Source organism: Labeo rohita, chromosome 22 (assembly GCF_022985175.1).
Source record: "Labeo rohita strain BAU-BD-2019 chromosome 22, IGBB_LRoh.1.0, whole genome shotgun sequence".
NCBI classification, from domain to species: domain Eukaryota; kingdom Metazoa; phylum Chordata; class Actinopteri; order Cypriniformes; family Cyprinidae; genus Labeo; species Labeo rohita.
This window is the reverse complement of record NC_066890.1, coordinates 34,932,144-34,953,245: the sequence shown is the minus strand read 5'-3', so window position 1 is coordinate 34,953,245 and position 21,102 is coordinate 34,932,144. Positions and strand designations below refer to the sequence as shown.

The 21,102-nt window shown below is 35.8% G+C and overlaps 2 protein-coding genes and 1 long non-coding RNA gene across 5 annotated transcripts in view; 1 reads left to right on the top strand and 2 right to left on the bottom strand.

The window, feature by feature from the left end:
* Positions 1-2,735: 2,735 nt before the first annotated feature.
* Positions 2,736-4,783, bottom strand: si:ch211-246m6.4 (transcription factor 15). Its single transcript, XM_051094969.1, has 2 exons — positions 3,858-4,783; positions 2,736-3,615 (listed from the first exon to the last, which is right to left on the bottom strand). The coding sequence occupies exons 1-2, from the start codon at positions 4,401-4,403 to the stop codon at positions 3,583-3,585; spliced, it is 579 nt and encodes a 192-aa protein (XP_050950926.1). The 5' UTR covers positions 4,404-4,783; the 3' UTR covers positions 2,736-3,582.
* A 9,914-nt stretch (positions 4,784-14,697) lies between these two features.
* Positions 14,698-20,665, top strand: LOC127153731 (uncharacterized). The gene is made up of 3 exons (XR_007825323.1): positions 14,698-14,826; positions 20,377-20,481; positions 20,557-20,665. It is a non-coding gene; the product is annotated as an uncharacterized LOC127153731 (long non-coding RNA).
* Positions 17,166-21,102, bottom strand: part of si:ch211-246m6.5 (von Willebrand factor D and EGF domain-containing protein) — a 92,639-nt gene continuing 88,702 nt past the window's right edge. For 2 of the 3 annotated variants that reach the window (XM_051094958.1, XM_051094959.1), the window contains exons 29-32: positions 20,531-20,626; positions 20,109-20,204; positions 17,656-17,753; positions 17,166-17,547 (exon numbers count right to left, since the gene is read on the bottom strand). In XM_051094958.1, the coding sequence (XP_050950915.1) occupies positions 17,527-17,547; positions 17,656-17,753; positions 20,109-20,204; positions 20,531-20,626 (311 nt within the window). In that variant the 3' untranslated portion in view covers positions 17,166-17,526. The remainder of the gene's footprint in view (positions 17,548-17,655; positions 17,754-20,108; positions 20,205-20,530; positions 20,627-21,102) is intronic. The other variant, XM_051094960.1, reaches the window with a different exon arrangement.

Sequence of the window (21,102 nt, the reverse complement as noted above, 5' to 3'; positions counted from 1 at the left end):
TCAATGCAAGGAAGAGTCATTCTGCACAATCCGCAGAGATCAGACAAACAAGACACGCAGGTAAACATTTTGGATATAAATAACTGACTGGTATCACAATCACGTCTGCGTAGATGCAGAATCTGAAAATAAATCGTTATCACAGTAAATCTCAGGCTTAAATTTTTAGTTCTTAGTAATTATGTTAATGTAAACAATATAAGACGAGGTCCAGCAGATGACGTTTCAGTGTACTTAACCCTAGTGCACACTACAAGACAGAAAGCTTGCTGACCATTCCCCAAGACCTTAAAAACTTGAGGGACACCTACCGAAATCAAACTGGCCTTTCTTAAAGGGATAGTTCACCCAAAAATGAAAATTTTGTCATTAATTACTCACCCTTACGTCGTTCCAAACCCGTAAGACCTTTGTTTGTCTCCGAAACATAAATTAAGATATTTTCGATGAAATCCAAGAGCTTTCTGACCCTGCGCACACAGCAACGGAAATACCACGTTCAAGGACCGGAAAAGTACTAATCTCGTGAATACACGTTTAAGACAGACAAGGAAAAGAATTGTTGAATTAAGTTATTTTTATGTTCTTCGCACACAAAATGTGTTGTCGTCCTCATAGCTTCATAAAATTAAAGTTGGACTATTTTATCAACTTCCTCACTAACTTTCTGGACCTTGAACGTGGTAGTTGCGTTGCAAGTAGGGTCAGGAAACCCTTACATTTCGTCAAAAATATCTTAGTTTGTGTTCCAAAGATGCCCAAAGAAGTCTTAGGCCGCGATCACACCGAACGCGTTTTTGCGAGAGGCGCCTTTTTTTAAAATTGTTTTCTATAGGCAGTGAGCGTTATGCGCCGCGGGTGCCTCGCGTTTTTGCCGGAAAGCTCTGAGTGCCTGAAGTTGAAAAAAAAGCAAAGTGCTCATCATCGTGTTTTTTTCCATTATCCAATCGAATGAATAGAGAGGCGGGCCTTCTGTTGTGGTGACGAAAGTTATACAGACGCTTAAAATGTCCGGAGACTGCAGTGATGGAGAAACTTTTGGTGTCTATCACGGGTTACCCGGAGCTGTATGTTTTAAGTTTTTTGCTGAAATGACAGTTTACTTAACAGCTAAGAACCAAAGATTTTAGAGCGCTCGCGCTATAATCCTTTGATTAGATTGACAGGACGGCTTATTTGATGGTTGCCTAGCAACATAAAAAAACCGCAACGCACTGCTCTTTTTTTTTAAAAGTCACCAGAAAAAGGCAGTGCGGTGCGCCTCCCGTTTTTAGAACTAAAAAACGCGTTCGGTGTGATTAGGGTCTTAGGGGCCGTTCACATATCGCGTTTTTTTGCTCAAGTTCGTTATTTCAAATGTAGACGCGCGGCAGCCGCGCTCATAATGGAAACGACGCGGTCGGTTTTTCAGGCGCGTTCGCGCCGCATCGAGATGAAAACGTCTCAACCTTTCAGAATGCCGCAAGCGCACCGCGGGTCATGTGACAACATTCAACCAATTAGCTCCGTCCTTTCCAGTAACAACATTGAAAGCTCAGCCAAGATGGAGAAACAGCGGATCATAGCTGTAAATTTTTAAATAAATGTAGTAGCAGAGCTACAGCAAACAATGTTTAGTGCTGGAAATCCGTTTGTCCTTTGATGAAACTTCCACGTCTTCATTGAGAGTGCGGGTCATGGTTACTTAGCATCAGCAGACGCCATGGGAGCGCAAGCTACAGAGCGCTTTGGAAAGGAGGAAAAATCGATGCGCCTAGCATTTTCCACGCGTTTTAGGCACGATATGTGAACAGCCCCTTACGGGTTTGAAACAACGTAAGGGTAAATAATCAACGACAGAATTTTTATTTTTGGGTGAACTATCCCAAGTCCTGTACAAAAGAGCTGCAATAGCAGGGACAGTTGCATAGCTACAGTTGTGGTAAATTATTTATTGACGCGCCAATAAATTCTGTCTTGACCAGAGGTTGCGCTATACTTTAACAGGGTCGTAAAAATTCCGTCATAATCTATTATTACCCGTCTTTATAGTTTTAATATTTTAATTAGAATAAAACATTTAATTGCTTTTATTTTTGTTCACATTTTCATTTTTAATCATGAACCTACAGGACGACAGCGCAGTGTATAAAAACAATATGCTAGGGCTGGGTAAACAACAACAAATTCCTTGATTCTCATTTTAATGAACCAAAATCGATTCTTAAATCACAATCAGTCTTTTGGTCTATGTTGTTTTCAGTTGATGAATAAACAGTAACGTTACATAGATATTTTTTCCTTCCAAAAAATAGCAATAGGCTAGGCTTTGTTATAAAACAAAGTTTTAAATTCTGTCCATTTTATTAGGAAATTCAAGCAATAAATACCGTTTTGGCGCTCTTTAATGTCGCATGATAGATCGTTGTAGTTTCTGTGTACTCATCTGAACACATAGCAAAACATTAGTGACAGTTCCGTTTTTGTTCTGCATCTAGTTCTGTCCTGCTACATTGGAGCGCACTCACCACCATCTGGACGGGGTGGGAATTACAGCTACGATTCTACATTAGATCACCCTCAGTGTACTTCATCAAAAATGACGGACGGCCTTCAGATTTTTCCGTCAATGTTAAAAATATTCCGTCAACGACGGACAATTTCCGGTTAACGCAACATCTGGTCTTGACGTAGGCACTCATGATTTGGCACTCACGTGGCCTTACTTCACACCAATTTCCGTGAAATCCACAAGACTGAATTTGGTGTTTTAATATTCAGAAGCACAAGCATGCTCTTTGTTGTGACCTCGAAGTACCCTCTTCCCGAGCCTGCACTGGTGCGCACTATTACTCGACAGGCTATGCAACATTATGTCACCAAAGCGTCAACTCAAAATATGATCGCAAGGAGTTAGGGTAGCATTTGCGACAAGGCTATACAACATTTGGGGGTCACGGTCATAACCCAGGGCTCGTGTTTGGGATCATGTACCTTGACCAACAAGAGTTCCCAAGACATGAAAGATTATTAAATACTTCCACCTGTAGCATTCGGTCATGTGACACTTGAACTTTCGAATAAATATTTAGCTTGCTTCGTCCAACCCAAATTATCGTGCTGAGGTTAGAATCTTGTTTACAGTCTCCTAAGAGCCATGTTGGGATCATGGTCCTGGCGTAGATGTGGAGACAAGAGGGAGGGGATGAGATTTTTACCCGCTGTTGTACTGACAGCAACCACTGCAAACCGTAAGGTTTCAATTACCATCATGTGACGTGCAGGAGGCAGACACAAGACTGTTTTTTAAGGCGAGGGATGGTGTAGCTTACTATATCTGATACTGAAATAGCCTCCCACCAGGTGCAACTTTACACATATTCTCCAGTTACATTAACCAAAACACAGTTGATAAGGTGGACACACATGCAGAGAAAGTGCAGATTCGTCTCTCTTCTTGGCACTCGTTTTGTCTGTCTTCAGAGATTAAAAAAAATAACATACAGCAAAATGTCTCGTCTTTGTGCAAGGCAATGTCTCTTTACATGTAAACATTCAGACGTTGAGAGCTCGTAGCAGAGGTCAGTCAGAGAACTTCTACTGTCACGCAGTTGTGTGCTTTTCCCCATCTCTAAGCTGCAGAAGTAGATGATAATTGAAAGGTGTTAGAATTCACACCTGTACAACAATTGGTTTGCAATTCTGTGAAATGCGTAGGCATGCATTATTGCAGTTGAACACTTTAGGGACAATTCAGGAAAAGGTACTTCTGGCAAGCAACACGAAATCAAATACAAACAAATCTGGTATTACCAACAAAGCCAAAATTTCTGGAAATCCAGCCTTTACAGACAACCGGTGGCAGCTCAAGGACTCACCATTTTCCTCTGGTTGCTCAAGCAGAAGGTGCAGATGGGTCGGACTGGTGGGGTTTTGAGGTTGGTGTTGCTTTGCAAGATGTTATGATATTTCAGACACGGTTGCCCGTCCCTGCAGTCCTCCCCTAGCAGAAGCACGTTGGCCAAGTGAGAAATGTAGCTCGATGCCAATCGCAGGGTCTCGATTTTTGACAACTTCCTGTCGGCCGGCTCGGTAGGGATAAGGGTACGCAGAGCCGTGAAGGCAGTGTTGACGCTGTGCGTGCGGTCTCGCTCCCGAGCATTAGCTGCCTGCCGTTGTTTGCTCACCCCTGCGAGTCTACGACCCCCTCTGCGTCTCCCCGCCTCCCTGTGGCCCCGCATGGGACTCCCTGCGCCGGTGGATTTCTCCGAGCTTTCGCTGCCACTGTCCAGCTCGTCGGGGTCGGAGGGCAAGCTCTGGGTATCGTGCGCGGGATGCTCGTGCTCCCCTGCGGTGGACTTCATGGCGTGCAGAGACAGACTGGTTGTTGTGAGTAGTCCATGGCGTAGATGCTGGCTGCCCATGGTGCTTTAAGCTGAGTGAAAATAGCAGCCGGGGGGCAGCTGCGTCTGATCCGGTGTCCAGAGATCTTCGGTGGCCCCGTGGCACTTCAGCATGCCATTTCTTGAATGACTGATCCCTTTCTGGATTCGTCCGCCACCATGTGGCTGTGGAAAAGGATGGACAGGTGGAGCTGGGGGGCCACCTGTCATGCCCCAAAGAAGGAGGACGTTTGAAGATATATAAATAAGCGCACGCACCCACACACGTACGGGTCCTCTGGGTGACCTTGTGCCAGGGTGTTGATCTGACCTACCATCCTTGAGGTGGCCAACCTCTTGTTTTCGTCCCTTCATTCTGGTCCACTCTGATATTGTTTGCTCAACACTTCATGTTCTAATAGTGTTTGTATGTTATATAATTTCTATGCAATAGCTAAGCAATCTTGTTCTGTTTGACCCAGTGCTAAATTTAGCTCAGAAAAGTTTACAGACAGAGACTGTTGTCGTTGCCTGTAAAATTTGTATCACATGGGCTGTGGGTCATTCCAGGACCAAAAGGAGAGAGAGACAGTTGCACATAGGCACATAGGGGGCAGTGTTTCAAATCTGACAGAACGTAATTCAGAACACCTGTTTGACATGCTAGCAATGAGAATAACTGTGAAGAGAGTTCTTGGAAAAGGTTATACTCAAATCAAGGTGTCAAAATCTATTTGTGCCACTGCTAAGCTAACTGCTTACTAGCCTTTGCTTACTAGGTTTACTCAACATTAGTGTTCTGAAGTTTTCTTAATAAAAAAGCTACTTTGGCAGAAGTTTTAACACCCACACCAACACCACAAGAACCACTGAAGCCTGCTTTTTAGCGTGATCTCTTGTAAGTCTCTTGTTCTTCTCTAATGCCATGTCTGACTGAACAGCCCAGGTGTGTTTCTGTTTCTCGCACACACATACGGTGGTCCATCTTTAGAAGCAGTAAAAATATCAGTTAGTTTTCACCATATCTATATTACATTGCTGGTTTGTTTGTTACAATGGTGTTTTAGTGCCGTGTTAAAAAACAAAAAAACAAAAAACAATCTAAGATTATGAGATTAAAGTCAATGTTTTGAGAATAAAGTCAAAATTACGAGAATAAAGTCAGAATGTTTCGATAATTAAAAAACATCTTAAAGACATTGAGATTGACAGCACTGGGAGAAGTTGTCAGGCAACCGGAGAAGAGGAAGAGTCAATTTTAAGGACTTGCAGAAACATCTTAATATCAAAAATGTGATCTTTATTAAGACTGAACAGGAACAACTTTTTATCTAAACATCAACCCACACACCAGATCGACATTCCTTTGGGGGGGCACTGTAGCTCTCTTTTTTAACACTACAGATATTTGTGGGATTATACGCAGAAATCATACCATGTGTCATACTCGTGGGGACAGTATGCTTGGAAATAATATTTCATGCCGTCAACTGCAGTTGTTTTTTGTAGTGTGCCAACTCCCCAATAGCAATAAGCTTTGTGCTTTTAGTACTTTTTATGTAAAACGAAGTCTCAGCTTTCAAAATCAGTTTTATAGCCAAAACTATGTGATTTACAATAATGTCAAGCTCTTTAATGTGGCATGACAGATCACTATATTCATGTGAATCAATTTATTAGTTCACATCTTTTCTTTGTGAAAATTACACTACCTACTCTACAAAAACATCTGTGGTGTCCAACCTTTCATTCCTCACGCTTTTAATTAAAAACATCAAAACGTTCTAGACATTATATTAGACATAATAACTAGACATTAGACATAATATTTAACGCCTTCCATTTATTAATTGTAGCAAGCCAGCCACCCAGTAATCGCAATAGTTTTGTGCTGTGTTGCTTTTAATATAACACAGCTCAGCTTTCAAATTCTGTCAATCTTATCATGAAATACAAATTATAAATGTGTTTTTCCTCTTCATTTCAAGTTTATAGTAAGATATAAAAGTAAAGGAACATCAGAAGGCATGAAAAAAAAAACAGTATAGCCTAATGAAATTAATGTCTCATTATTGTAATCAGATAGATGATTGACTCACATGCCACTTTAATTAACGCAAATAAGGCGATCTGTCAAAGAGTGTGAAAAACATTATTGTAATAGACAATGTTTGTATTGCACTATAAAACTGATAGATGTTGAAAGCTGAGACTTTGACTTTATTCTCAAAATATTTTGACTGTAGTTTGGAAACATTTTGACTTTATTCTTGTAGTATTTCGACTTTATCCTCGAAACATTTCTTAGATTTTTATTTTGTAACGCGTCACTACAACGCAGATGTAGTTTGTATGGTAGTTTAGGCAGTGGTTTTGAACATTTTCGAGTATAGTTACACTCAGTTAATGATATGCTTGATCAATTTTATCTTTAGTCAGATTCTATGGTTTACTTAAGGAGTGTCCAAATTTGGTCTTGGAGGGCTGGTGTCCTGCAGAGTTTAGCTCCAGCTTGCCTCAACAACACCTGCCTGGAAGTTTCTAGTATGCCTACTAAGACCTTGATTAGCTGATTCAGATGTGTTTAATTGGGGTTGGAGCTAAACTCTCCAGGACAGTGACCCTCCAGGAGCAGGATTGGACACCCCTGTTTTTTTTTTAGACTAGGGATACTCAAATCTTGCTCAAAAGAACCACTTTCCTGCAGAGTTTAGCTCTAACCCTAGTCAAACACATCTGAGCATGCTAATCAATGTCTTCAGGATTATTAGAAAATTACAGGTAGGTGAGTTTGATCAGGGTTGAAGCATTGTCCCTCCAGGGAAAGATCTGAGGAACCCTGACTTAGACTCAGTAGTAGGACACTAGGCTCAAATTTTTCTGCAATCACCACTAGATGTCAGTAGCACACCACTGGAGATTGTTGTTCCAGGTTAAGGCAAGTAGCACAAGCAGTTGTTGTGCAAGAACTGACAAGGACATAAGTGAACTAATTGTGCATGAAAACAAAAATAAGTTTTAATGCACCGTTACCATATTACCAGAGGAGTCAAATCTTAATGTATGGAACTTTTCAGTGCTTCATTTAAACCTTAATTGCCACTGACTTCCTTTCAGCCATTTGGTACGTCTGTTCAGATTAGTTATTCTTATACATTCACATGACAGCTCTTCGTTAGCTCTTCCTGAAGACCTAAATTTCATCACTCGCATTCCTAAAGTTCATGCGTGCATGTTAACGTGCTGCATCCTCAATGAGCTGCCCGTGGCCCGAACATACGCTCGAACAGGTTTGTTGTTTATCCTGAAAGCATCGACTCTAATCTTTAAGAGTGCCTGCTGGGATGCAAAACAAAGATACGCCATTATAATCCACAGAGAGTTTGCCTGCCACTTAAATTTGCAGGTGGAAGCTCCTGGTAAGTTGCAGAAGTCTGGCATTGGATAATAGCGATGGTTTCCTGGATACCCGCCTTCGTGGAAGCAAGCGGAGCATGAAACAATTCATATTTTCATTGAGCGGTTTTGCAGCTCCAAGTTTACATAGACAAGTTGACATAGTTTACAATCCAGTTCCAGTTGAACGAAGCTGAGTGCCAATTAGCATTTTAAAGGCCTAATTTCCTGTGGAGCAAGATTATAAAGCTCTGTGCACACCTTTTAAGCACCTGTTTTAAAACCCTGTTGGAAAGAGTGTGATTAGATTCCCAAATTAGAACGCTTTCAAAACCCTATCAAAAACTGTAGAGTCTCTGGCAGTTTTATCTCTCGGGTTTTGGAGTGCTCTTAAATACAGGTCACCATACAAAGGACGCCCCATCCACCTACACACAAATTCGCTCACTTTAAAAGCAACTAATCTATTTTGAAAGCATGCCATAAAACATAATCCAAGTGCTAAGGGCAATTGCAAATCATGTCTGTGAGATGCTGGTCTACTGAACAGAAGCGCCAAGAGACCATTAGCATCTTATTATGCAGTGCATTTTCACGTCCTCATCATACATTATGTCTAAAAATATTACATTAAATTTTAAATTCACATGTAAACCATATTACTTCCCAATTAAGTGAACAAAGGGGTGAATTTTAAAAGTTTCAATACTCTGGTTTGAAACTATGTTGCAATATTTTACTAGATAAATGCTAACCCAGTAACCTTCTCCCTCATGTTAGTGTTACTTAAATGCAATATGTAAAAACAACCAGGTGCTTAAAACAGTAATGTGAATTTTTCACAAGTTTTTGCATTGTGATGTACACTATCAGTCAAAAGTTTTTGAACTGTAAGATTTTTAACGTTTTTTTAAAGAAGTCTTTTCTGCTCTCCAAGCCTACATTAATTTGATCCAAAGTACAGCAAAATTTCAAAATATTTTTACTATTAAAAATACCTGTTTTCTATTTGAATATATTTTAAAATGTAATTTATTCTTGTGATGTCAAAGCTGAATTTTAGCATTATTACTCCAGTCACATGATCTATCAGAAATCATTCTAATATTCTAATTTGCTTCTCAAAAAGCATTTTTTTTTTATTATAATTTTGTTGAAAACTGCTGAGTAGATTTTTTTCAGGTTTTTTTGATGAACAGAAAGTTCAGAAGAACAGCATTTATCTGAAATAGAAATCATTTGTAACATTATAAATGTCTTTTAATGACTTGATCAATTTCAAGCATCCTTCCTAAATATATTTATAAATTATAATTATATTATATATATAATTATAATTTATAAATATATTTAGGAAGCATATTATATATATAATTTCTATTACTTCCCCCAAAAAAAAATATTTCCATTCATCAAATAATCCTGAAAAAAATTGTTTTAAACTGTTTTAAATATTGATGATAAAAAATAATGTACTACCCGATTAAAATAATGTTACCCGACTGCCTTAAAATTTGAAGTTCAATCAAGTCAAAAAAGTTTAGTTAACTTGAAATGTTAAGTTGTACTAAGTGACAACTTAGATATTTGAGTTCATTCAACTTAAAATTTTAAAACAGCTGGGTAACAAGCCCAGCTTTTAAGTTTAACGAACCAAATTGTTTGTTTAGTCAACTCAAATATCTAAGTTTTCTCAAATATCTAAGTACTTCACATTTCAAGTTCACTAAACTTATTTGAGTTGACTGAACTTAAAATTTTAAGGCTGCAGGGTAATAAATTATTTTAAGTGGACTACAACAAATTATGTTAATATATATATATATATATATATGTATATATAGTGTATTTGAATGATTTCTGAAGGATCATGTGAGACAAAAGACAAAAGAATGATGCTAAACTTTTAGCTTTGAACACAGGAATAAATTAGATTTTAAAATATATTTAAATAGAAAACAGTTCTTTTAAATAGTAAAATATTTTGCAATTTTACTGTTTTTAGAAAAAAAAAAAAAAAAAAAAAAAAAAAAGAACATATAATATTCACTGTTTAACCAGAAAAATTATGAGAAATGAAAAGAAACACATACACAGATTAATCATTCACAATAAGATCAAAAACATGCATTTAGAAAATAAATAGGTTGCATTTTCCTTTCATGACTTTAACAATATCATCCTCCAGGAAATGGCATCATTTTCATAGAATGAACAATGAAACAATTATAAATTTAATGAACTCTAATGTTTTGGTTGTTTTCATTTTGTTTGTGCCACTCTGAAGTTATTAAGTTCAAAAGCAACTGCGTAACAGGAACAACCCATTGAACAGAACAAAAGGCAGGCAGAGTTGAAGAGACTGAGTGGGAGACCATATAATAAGGTAAAGAAACATGACAGTCCAGCCCAGATGAGAGACACACTTCATGCTTTCATTTCTCCTGCTCGGCTGGAGAACCTCATGAGGGTCTCTCTAGTGTCCTTGCTGACCATTAAAGGCAACTAATTGGAGCCCAGGGACAGACAGCTCAGAGGGCTACAGAAACCTCTCAAAGAAAAGAGTTCCCGAAGATCTCCACAAGGAAAAAAAAAAAAAAAAAAAAAAAAAAAAGCAAATGCTACTGCAGTTTTGGACCACAGTCCACTATGTACCATGTTGCTACTCAAACTCAAGGGAGAAAAGGAAAAAAGTCTGAGGTGATGGATTTCTGGTTTATATGGTTTTCTCTGAGTCATCATGCTTGAGAGATCAGAGGCCAGAAAACTGCTCTCCTTTCTTCTGAACTTTTCACTTTCCTCTCTAATCCCCCATGTGGTGGTCTTAAGAGACAGCATGGCCTATAGCATTCTAGTTTTAGCAGATTTGTACGCATGATTTGTAGCTACATGAACAAATAGCACTAATCGGATTTCTGACTAGCGTACAGTGACATTTAGAAACAACTTCATTTATCTTCCTGAATGAATGTTGGTTATTTACGCAAAATAAACCCAGATACGGTGATCAGGACCTTGGCATGAAGCAGATGGCTCTTGTATTGCTCTGAAGGGGTTTATTTTATGCTAATGTGGCTAACCGCTGGCTACACAACTTCTTCTCAAGTTCTTTCTCATCCAGCTCTTTGTGCTTCTTAGCATTTTCTCGTTCTTCCAGGCAACGCTGAAGTGTTTTCTCACCAATCTGTAACTGCTTTAAGTGATAATGTAAGTTGCTAACTGCTAATCAGTCAAGACCATAGAAAACAAGCTGATCAGTGAAATATCTCACCTCATGACTCATATCAAGTTCAAACAATAGATGAAATTAAACTCATAATCCTTCAATATGACCTCTAGACAAGCAAAATGTGATTAGAGAGAGTATCTAGCATCAACTGGACAATCCCCAATATGCTTAATTATAACACACGGAGCGAGAATCACAGCTTGACAAAAAGATGTTAGAAAGCTGTCATCCTCCTCCTCAGCATAGTTAACACATCTCAACGTGCTAAATAACAACACTGGTGGAGGTATAATCTTCTTCTGTGGCCCCATATGTTTAAAGAGACCTTGAGATATATGATTATTAAAGCAATAATGAGAAGTGGTGTTAATATACAAAAAATGTGAGTACGTATAATACAAACTATAATACAAAAGTACATATAATACAAACACAGTACATTAACTTAACTATTTACTATTGGTTTTTCTAAATTCAGTAAGCATAAACCAGGAACCACAGTTCCCTTACAATGAAGCATATGTGTACTGAGATTATAAAATATGCACGTAATTCAGACACATGACTGATTAATCACAAATTAGATGCATACCCAGAGGATATTTAAAAAATTGAAGGCTTTATAGCTATTTTTCCCTTTTCGAGGTCACATTATAATTAGACATTTCCAAGATCTAAAGGACAGACTGTCAGCAATCTGTTGAATACTAACTGCAGAAACAAATATATAAGTATGTGTTTTTCCATTCATTAGGTCAAGACTTAAGTTTTTTTTTTTTAGCTCATGGAGAAATGGAGGCCACTTTAAAATCAAAAACAAACAAACAAGCAATTATGTTATACACCAATAGAAAGAAGGCTGTTTTTAGGACCATTAAAGGAACAGTACACCCGAAAATGAAAATTATGTCATCATTTACTCTTCCTCAATTTGTTCCAAACCTGTATGAGCTTCTTTCTTCTGCAGAACACAAAAGAAGATATTTTGAAGAATGTGGTAAGCTAGCCATGGACTTCCACAGTATGGAAAAAAAAAAAAAAAAAAGGACAAATAAATATAGCTGCAAACAGCAATTACCAGGGTTAAAGCACTTTAGGTATTTAAGCACAAAAGGCAAAAGACATCACATATTATTTAGCAAGCCTGTAACCACCTAAATCAATTATTAAAAAAAGCATTTTTGTCAAATCCAGGTGATTTACCATAGAAATATGATGTTTTATAACATTTATGACTGTGACAGCGCCAGCTGTGGTCCGATCTCCCTAAAACTTTGCATGCTTGTTTAGAATCACCTGTCGCATGTGCTCAGCTGGTTTCATGAAGTTTTGAGTTTTCGTTTAGGCTTTATAGGCTTTTGGGTATTATTTGGAAAGGCCCCTTTTCTAAAGGACCCTGTTATAGCTTCCCAAAGAGTAACTTTCAACATGTTTTTGATAATTATTGACCTAGAAAGTCCAGAGAATTGCACTGCAGTGTTTTTTTTCCAGACTGAGTGAAAAACCTAGGACTAGTTCGCAGAAGTAAAATCTTCTCAATCATTTAGGAAAAAAAAAAAACAAAAAAAAAAAAAAAAAAAAACGGTTTGATTGACAGCAATGGTCAATCAAAAAATGTGATACCGCCCCCCAGTGGCCAATTTCTTTCAAATTTCTCACAGACTTGTGAGTCAAATAGGCCCACCGAGTTTAATTCCGATCAGCCTTCGTTAACCTTGTCTACAATGTGCTCGAACTTCATCGGACAATGGCGGACATGTTTTTTTCTTTTTTTTAGATAAGCAAATGTCCCCATATACACTTGTGGCACTTAGGACCAAGACCATGCACATAGATTTTCATGTTGATAGGACAAAGGGTTTCCTAGTTATAGCCATTTTTGTTTTTTCCCTCTTCCAGCACCACCAAGAGGCCAAGCTCTGCGATTTTTTTCTGTGACCTCAGCCTGAGTTCTTACATAAGTGTGCCGAGTTTGGTGAAGATATCTCATTCCATTCAGGAGTTGGAAAAGGCATTTTTTTGATAATTATTGATATTCACTTTCCAGAGAATCTTTCTGCACTGGTTTGGTTCCATGAGCCAAGGATTCCAACGATATAAGACACTTGAGCCTGCGACTGACGGTTTAGGAGTTTCGTTTAGTTGAGCGTTTTTGTACTTTCGATCGCTGTAGCGCTCCCATCAGGTCAATTGGGGCGAGCCTCGGTCACGTTGTAGGCGGTGTGAGTACTACCATCCTTCCAAATTTCAAGTCTCTACGACTTACGACTTGGTCTGCATGATCATTTTTATGTGGAAATTGCTCATCCGTGACCATTCTAACAATTACAATAGGGTTTCAGCGCTACGCGCTTGACCCCCTAAAAATAAATACTATGAAACCCACTAGCTGTGTTTCCATTACCCTTCAAATTGCGCAAATTGAAATTGTGAACTGAAAATATGCCTAATGGAAAAACATAAATTTCACAATTCCCATATAATCCATAAACGTTTTTACGCTCGCATGAGGTGGTTTTTGAGGCAATTCGAAAAAGGAGTATTTCGCAAAACTGCAACGGAAATGGGTTTTTTCACATTTACAGGTCACCTTGTGTACATAAAAGTCATATGATCATTCTTTAATGTACTATAATCTAAAAAACAAACACCTCACATGTGGCCGCTTACACAAGCATTGACTACATGCTTGAATAAGGTACTTTCTTTGCCATTAAAGCTTGCATAACCCCTTTAATTACACGTAGATGCCTACGTCTCCTACGATTAAAATTAAAGTGCGGTGGCTTCGACATACATAAACCTACAAACATCCATCGCCATGACTCATCGCGAGAGGAAAATAATGTTTTAGTCGCATAACATTGGTTAATGGAAACTGCATCATTTCGCAACAGTTTTTTTATCGACATTTATAGAACATTGCAAAAGTTTTACGCAAATCTGAAATGGAAACGCACCTAATTGCTACCAGCAACTGTTTGGTTACTAGCATTTTTCTTCTGTGTTGAAGGAAAAATAAATAAATAAATAAATAAATAAATAAATAAATGAATGAATGAATGAATGAATGAATGAATGAATATCATACAGGTTTGGAAGGACATAACGACTTCCTTTACATAAACAATTATTTAATTAACAATGAAAGTAATAATTTATTTCTGTATTTATTTTAATGTACAATGCAAAACTTGTATGGGTATATAATACAATTTAAAAATTATTATTATTTTTTTTTAATTATTCGGGGTGAAATATGACTCATCTCTTGGTTTGAGACATTCACACACTCGGTCCGTTTATTTTGTAATGTAAACGAACACCAAAATCTACCAAAATAATACTCTGCCAGCATTTCCACCTGTGTTGATATTCATAGGCAATTCATGTGAAACAAAAATAATTGAAAGACATCGCAAGAGACTGTTTTGTTCCACAGTTTAGCTTCAAAACCACTAAGATCAGAGCAAAAAATAGACTTCGTGCATATGTTGCTTGTTTCTCTGGCACCCGCTCAAATGAATATTTAACGCGCGTTCGCTTTACTATCTCTCTGTGGACGCGGGGCCGTTTTTGTCAGTAATTGACTGGCCTTGATAGAGCCTAAAGTATTACGATTGAAACCCAGGTTTCCGTTTTTCCTCATAATCCTCGTGTTCCTATTCCCACTCTGTGGAAGTTCACACCACCTGTGGCGGTAATCTACAACCGGAGCCTGACAGTGAGATGATGAAATTCTTTGTCATACCGTTTTAGCGGGAGGTACGAGACGGGAAGCTACGCCTCTCCGTGGAAACACACACACACCCTCAGTCACACACACGGACGGACAAGTCGGTAAGGGGCTTAAAGTTGTGAACTTGTCGTATTATTTTACCGTGCAGGAATTCTTGATGTCTTTAATTGAAGAGTTATCTGAAAATCCCGTATGACTTTCTCTAATACTTAGTAAAAGTCGAAAGCCCTGCGCGACGACAGGCAGAACTTAAAAGAGAAAGTTCACCTAAAAATTACAATTCTTTAATCATTAACCTCTCATAATCCACCTTATTTTTAACATAAGAGCAGGCGCGGCCATTTTGTAACGTGAATTTGCGACGCTTCCGGTTAGCTTTCAGTTATGCTAGCGGTACCAAAACAGTTTGTTATGGTGCTTGATAGTGCATTTGGTGTCTGTGTTATGATCATAACCACAAACACATTTTTCCTGCAGGTTGTTTTACTATTTTTTTTGTCTTTCAAAACTGTTTTGTGGATTTTTAAGATGTTTCATCAGCTTCCTAAAATCGCTAGGATGTTAAACAACGGTATCCAGCAAACACACTGTGTTTCTAACCCTCACAGCCTCATTATCATTCCTGTCAGAAATGAAATATAACGCTATACATTGACTAAGGTCTATAGAGAGTTTGCACTTACGTCACAAGTTGGTCAGTTACCCAGATGCGCTGCCATATTGGCGATAGTCGGTTGTAAAAAAAACAAACAAACTTTAGATTGCATGGTTAATGTACTACTGAATATGATATTCTGCTAATTTATGCTGTCTAAACCATGGAAAAGATGTGTGGAAGCTGCTAAATCATAGAGAAGGACTTAGTAAGCAGGAAATGGCGCAATATTTTGACAAACTAAAGTAAATCGATGCTAAAGCAGTGTTAATTAAGATATTAGCCTAATATTTCACCTACCTGACTGGAAATGATCAGAACAAACACGAATGTTGTCAAGATTCTTGCCCTGGAAATCCTGGTTCAGTTTGGCCAACCACAAACACCTTTTGTTTCTCAGTTTTTTGCACTCTTCTCTTTGTTTTTTTAATATCTTTTGGCAGTCTATAGTACTCCAAATGTTTTTCCCGGTCTGACCGATTACACTGTAAAAAACAATTTGTTGGGTCAACTTAAAATAATTTGTAACCTGGCTGCCTTAAAATTTTAAGTTCAGTCAACTCAGTTTATTCAACTTGAAATGTTCAATTATACTAAGTGACAGCTTAGATATTTGAGTTGAATCAACTTAACATTTTAAGGCAGCTGGGTTACTTACCCATCTGTTAAGTTTAACAAACACAAATATCTAAGTTGTTACTTAGTACAACTTAACATTTCAAGTTGACTAAACTTATTTTAGTTGACTGAACTTAAAATTTTAAGGCAGCAGGGTAACAAATTATTTTAAGCTGACTCAAATTGTGTTTTTTATTTTTTACAGTGTAGTACAGCCCAAAACATGTCAATAATTGACCATTTTCAGCAGCAATAATCATCTAAATATGCGAGTTTTGTTATATGTGATGCAAAAGTGCTGTTAAAGTGGTCCACCATGTTCAAAAGTTTTGAGGTTCCACATGCTCACCAAAGCTACATTTATTTGATTACAAATATAGTAAAAATGGTAAAATTATGAAATATTATTACAATTCAAAATCACTGTTTTCTTTTCGAATATATTGTAATATTTAATTTATTCCTGGGATTCAAAGCTGAATTTTCAGCAGTCATTACTGCTACATGATCCTTTACAAATCATTCTAATATGCTGAATTTATTCTCACTTTTGAATAATTTAATGCGTCCTTGCTAAATAAAAAGCCCTCAAAAAAAACTTTTGAACGGTAGCGTGTGTATTTCATAATTATTCATAATCAGTAAATCAAACACTAATCGGCGTCCTCATAACCCTTTCAAACCAGTGATGAACAGTTTATTGTCCTCTGCGTTAAACAACAGCGAGCTGTTTAATGTTTACCATCCTTTTCTCTTTATTTTTGCGCACCTCAGGCAATCGTATACGAACAGCTGGATTATTAGCTATGCATGAGAGGAAGTATCTGCGGCGGACTCATTAATGGCCGCCATCAATGGCCGTTAATTAGTTCAGATGCTTGTTTGTGTTGTCACCGAGATGTCTGTTTATATTTGCCAAGCGATCTGCGGTAAAACTGCAGCCACTGCACGCTCCGCCAGGCGTGACACAAACAGCATGTTTACGTGTTTTTTTTAACATTCCAGTCACATTAAAGGGGACGTCCTCTGAGAAATAGAGTGCAGCCGAGTTTCAGGCCACGTAGTTGGAGGAAGGATGGCAAAGGATGCTAAATTGTCAGTGCCTTGGCTTGAATAACAAGAGAGATCGTTTTTCTGTCAAACGTAACTTTAAACTGCAATGTGTTACGGAAATAAATCTGACCAAGGTCATTTAGAGGTGAAGTGTGAGATGTATTTGCCACTACCATCCATTACTAAACAGAATAGCAAAAATATTTGGAGAAAATGTGAGCGGATGTTGGAATGAAGTCGCAAGTCACAAAAAGTGTTTTGTAAAATACGCTCATTTATTTGGTTCCAATCATTTTCACAAATATAGTAGCGTTTGAAAAGCGTGGAAAAATTATATTATACCTTATACATAAATTAATATTTTCAGATATGGTATTTACAAATTAAAACAGACAATGTAACCCTGTCAGGTTAATAAGTAGTAAAATATGGGCCCAGTGTCCTCAGTGCAGCAATGACACCTCATGTCATTTTCTCATCCTCTCTGGACAGGAAGCTGTAAAAGAAATGGTCAATACTGTATTTTATATATATAATTTTAGAGTTTTTTTAATATGCATTTTTTTGTTCTAATGACACATTTTTATTTATTTATTTTAACTACCTTCTTAGAGCAAAGAGTTCCCACGTAGCCGCTTCTGCAAGCGCACACATTGGGTCGGACACATCGGCTTCCATACAAACACCTCTGCTCACAGATTGCTGTGAGAAATCATTGCATTATTAATGGTTTGTCAGGTTATATTTTAGAAGATAGATATTTTTTAGATATAGATTTAGAACAGAGTCAGTAGGCATATAAAACATGATGGAACATGCTAATGTAATGGCAGAAATGAAAACAATTAATGCTGGAAAAAAAACAATAACAAAAATCATAAGTAATATTGATTATAAATGTTGCTGTAGTGAAGTAAAAAGTAAAGAAAAAAAATGAAAAAAAAAATGAATAAAGTAAATAAATAAAAGAAGACATAAATAATCTGTGCATATTTTTCTAAAAATAAAACATTTGTTTTTGTAATATGTAATTTATTTATTTAGAATTAGTAAATATACTGTAAATAATCAGCATATTTTTAAATAGAAAATGTGTTTTTGTAATATGCAATTTATTATTTATAATAATTAGTAATAACATTGTAAATAATCAGCGCATATTTTTAAAATAGAAAACATGTTTTTGTAATATGTAAACTATTTATTTTTAAATAATAATATTATATTTAAAATAATTAGTGCATGTTTTCTAAATAGAAAAAAATGTTTTTGTAATATGTAAACTATTTATTTTTTATAAGTGATAATATATTTTAAATAATGCATTAGTGCATGTTTTCTAAATAGAAAAAAGAAATGTTTTGTAATATGTAAATTTATTTTCTTCTAATAATTTGTAATAATGTAAATAATCAGTGCATGTTTTCTAAATAGTAATTTTTGTAATATGTAATTTATTTACTATTTATAATGATTAGTAATTATATTGTAAATAATCTCAGAATATTTTTCTAAATAGAAACATTTATTTTTTATGTAATTTATTTTTTAATAATAATCAGTAATAATATATATTAAATAAATAATCAGTCCATGTTTTCTAAATAGAAAATGTTTGTTTTTGTAATATGAAATGTATTTATTATTTCTAATAATAATTAGTAATAATATATTGTAAATAATTAATCAGTGCATGTTTTCTAAATAGAAAACATTTGTTTTGTAATATGTAGTTTTATTATTTACAATATTTAGTAATAATATATTGTAAATAATCTGTGAATATTATTCTAAATAGAACACATTTATTTTTATGCCATTTTTTAAAATAATAATTAGTAATAATATATAGTATATATATATATATATATATATATATATATATATATATATATAATAATCAGTGCATGTTTTGTAAATAGAAAACATTTGTTTTTGTAATATGAAATGTATTTATACATTTATAATAATAATTAGTAATACACTGTAAATAATTAATTAGTGCATGTTTTCTAAATAGAAAACATTTGTTTTTTTAATAAGAAATTTATTTATTTACAATAATTAATACTATATTGTAAATAATTAATCAGTGCATGTTTTCTAAATAGAAAACATTTTTGTAATATGTAATTTATTTATTATTTACAATAATTAGTAATAATATTGTAAATAATCTGTGAATATTTTTTTTCTAAATAAAAACATTTATTTTTGTAATATATAATTTAATTTTGTATAATTAGTAAAAATATATAGTAAATCAATGAATCAGTTCTAATTTTTAAATAGAAAACATTTGCTTTTGTAATATGTAATTTATTCTTTCTAATAATTATTAATAATATATTGTAAATAATTAATCAGTGCTTATTTTCTAAATAGAAAACATTTGTTTTTGTAATAGATAAACAGAGATGAAATTTCACAAAAACTATTCATTTTGGCTAAAACTACAACACAGCTAAGACAGCGTGTCTGAGGAAAAATAATGAGAAAATAAAAGTTTTGAAGAATGTCCTGGTCGCTCTTTTCCATATGAAAATGAATTAAGTAGAAATGCTGTCAAGCTCCAAACAGACAAAAAAAAAAAAAATCATAAATGGTATCATAAATTGGTCCATACAGCCCATCTGTTATATTATAGCCTTCTGTAATGCACAGACCCAAAATCAATACTTTTAAAAATCCATCTTGGCTCTCAAATCTCATTCAAATATGTCTCCATAACATCTAAAGTTTCATTTTGAATGAACTTCTCCTACACCGGTCAAGCTGAAGGAAAAGCCATTTCAAACTGATCCCGATCCGCTCCCCTCACGAGAACATCCGCTGTCGTACTTTACTTCCAGCAGTAAACGTGAATTTCTGCTCCCCTGCCAAACACGGACGACCTGTGTTGTTTATCACCAAAACGTATCGCCAACAAGTGCAGAGCGCAGGAACAGAGGAGATGCAATTTAGATTCTTTTACTGAGAACGAGTGAAGCGCATGTCTTTGGAGGATCACCGCAGTGAAGGGATTGCATTTCTGTTGCTCGGATGGGAATCACTTACGGATTTGGCAGAGAGTTCCCTTCCAGCCGGGACGGCAGTGGCAGGTGTTCGGCCCCACACATTCACCTCCATTTAAACACTTCTGCAGACACACAGCTGGAGCAACAGAAACAGAGAGAGAAACTACATGAAATAAACAAACAAGGATCAAATCAATGGAAAACATCAAAAGTGTGATTTTTATTATATATATTTGAGTAAGCAGAATTGTTATATATTTCTGTTTCGGTTAAATATTACATTAAAACTGTGAGATTTATGTTTACAGACACTTCTTTGGTTGTTTGAGGTCAGAGGGCAAAGGCATCGCTGTGACTGATGGGTCTCATGTGTAAACTGGAATTTTTCCACTCTTGGACCTTTCTAACATGAGGTAAGGAGGTCACTTCAAGGTCTTTGTCGTGGTGAGGTTTGGTACTCACGTTTATCACATCTCTTTCCCTTCCAGCCTGACGCGCAGTCACACACATCTGGGCCGACACATCGTCCACCGTTCATACACACTGGCTCACACACACCTGAGGAGAAATGGAAAGTTAAAACTTTGGATTTACTCGGACCAATAGGAAAAAAATAAATTCTAATTTTTGTAGACAGGACTGTAGAGTTTGATTGGTCACAGTGTGTCTGAAATACTGATTACAATTTTGACAACAGTAACAAAACTATTGGGAAGATTACTAAATAAAACTAAATTATTATTATTATTATTATTATTATTTAACAACAATTGCATTATTTAAAAATGTAATACCATTATTAGTAGTAGTAGTAATAGTAGCAGTATTATTATTTATAATAATGATGATGATAATAATAATACATTTTAATTCAATAGTTTATTACTAAATTATTCATACTAATTATTCAAACTTACTAATACATACACATTTTTTCTTTTTTATTATTTTATATCAAATATGACATTCTTATTATTGATCATACATGGTTGTTAAATCAATAGTGTAGCAATAAAATAAGTTATTTTTATAAT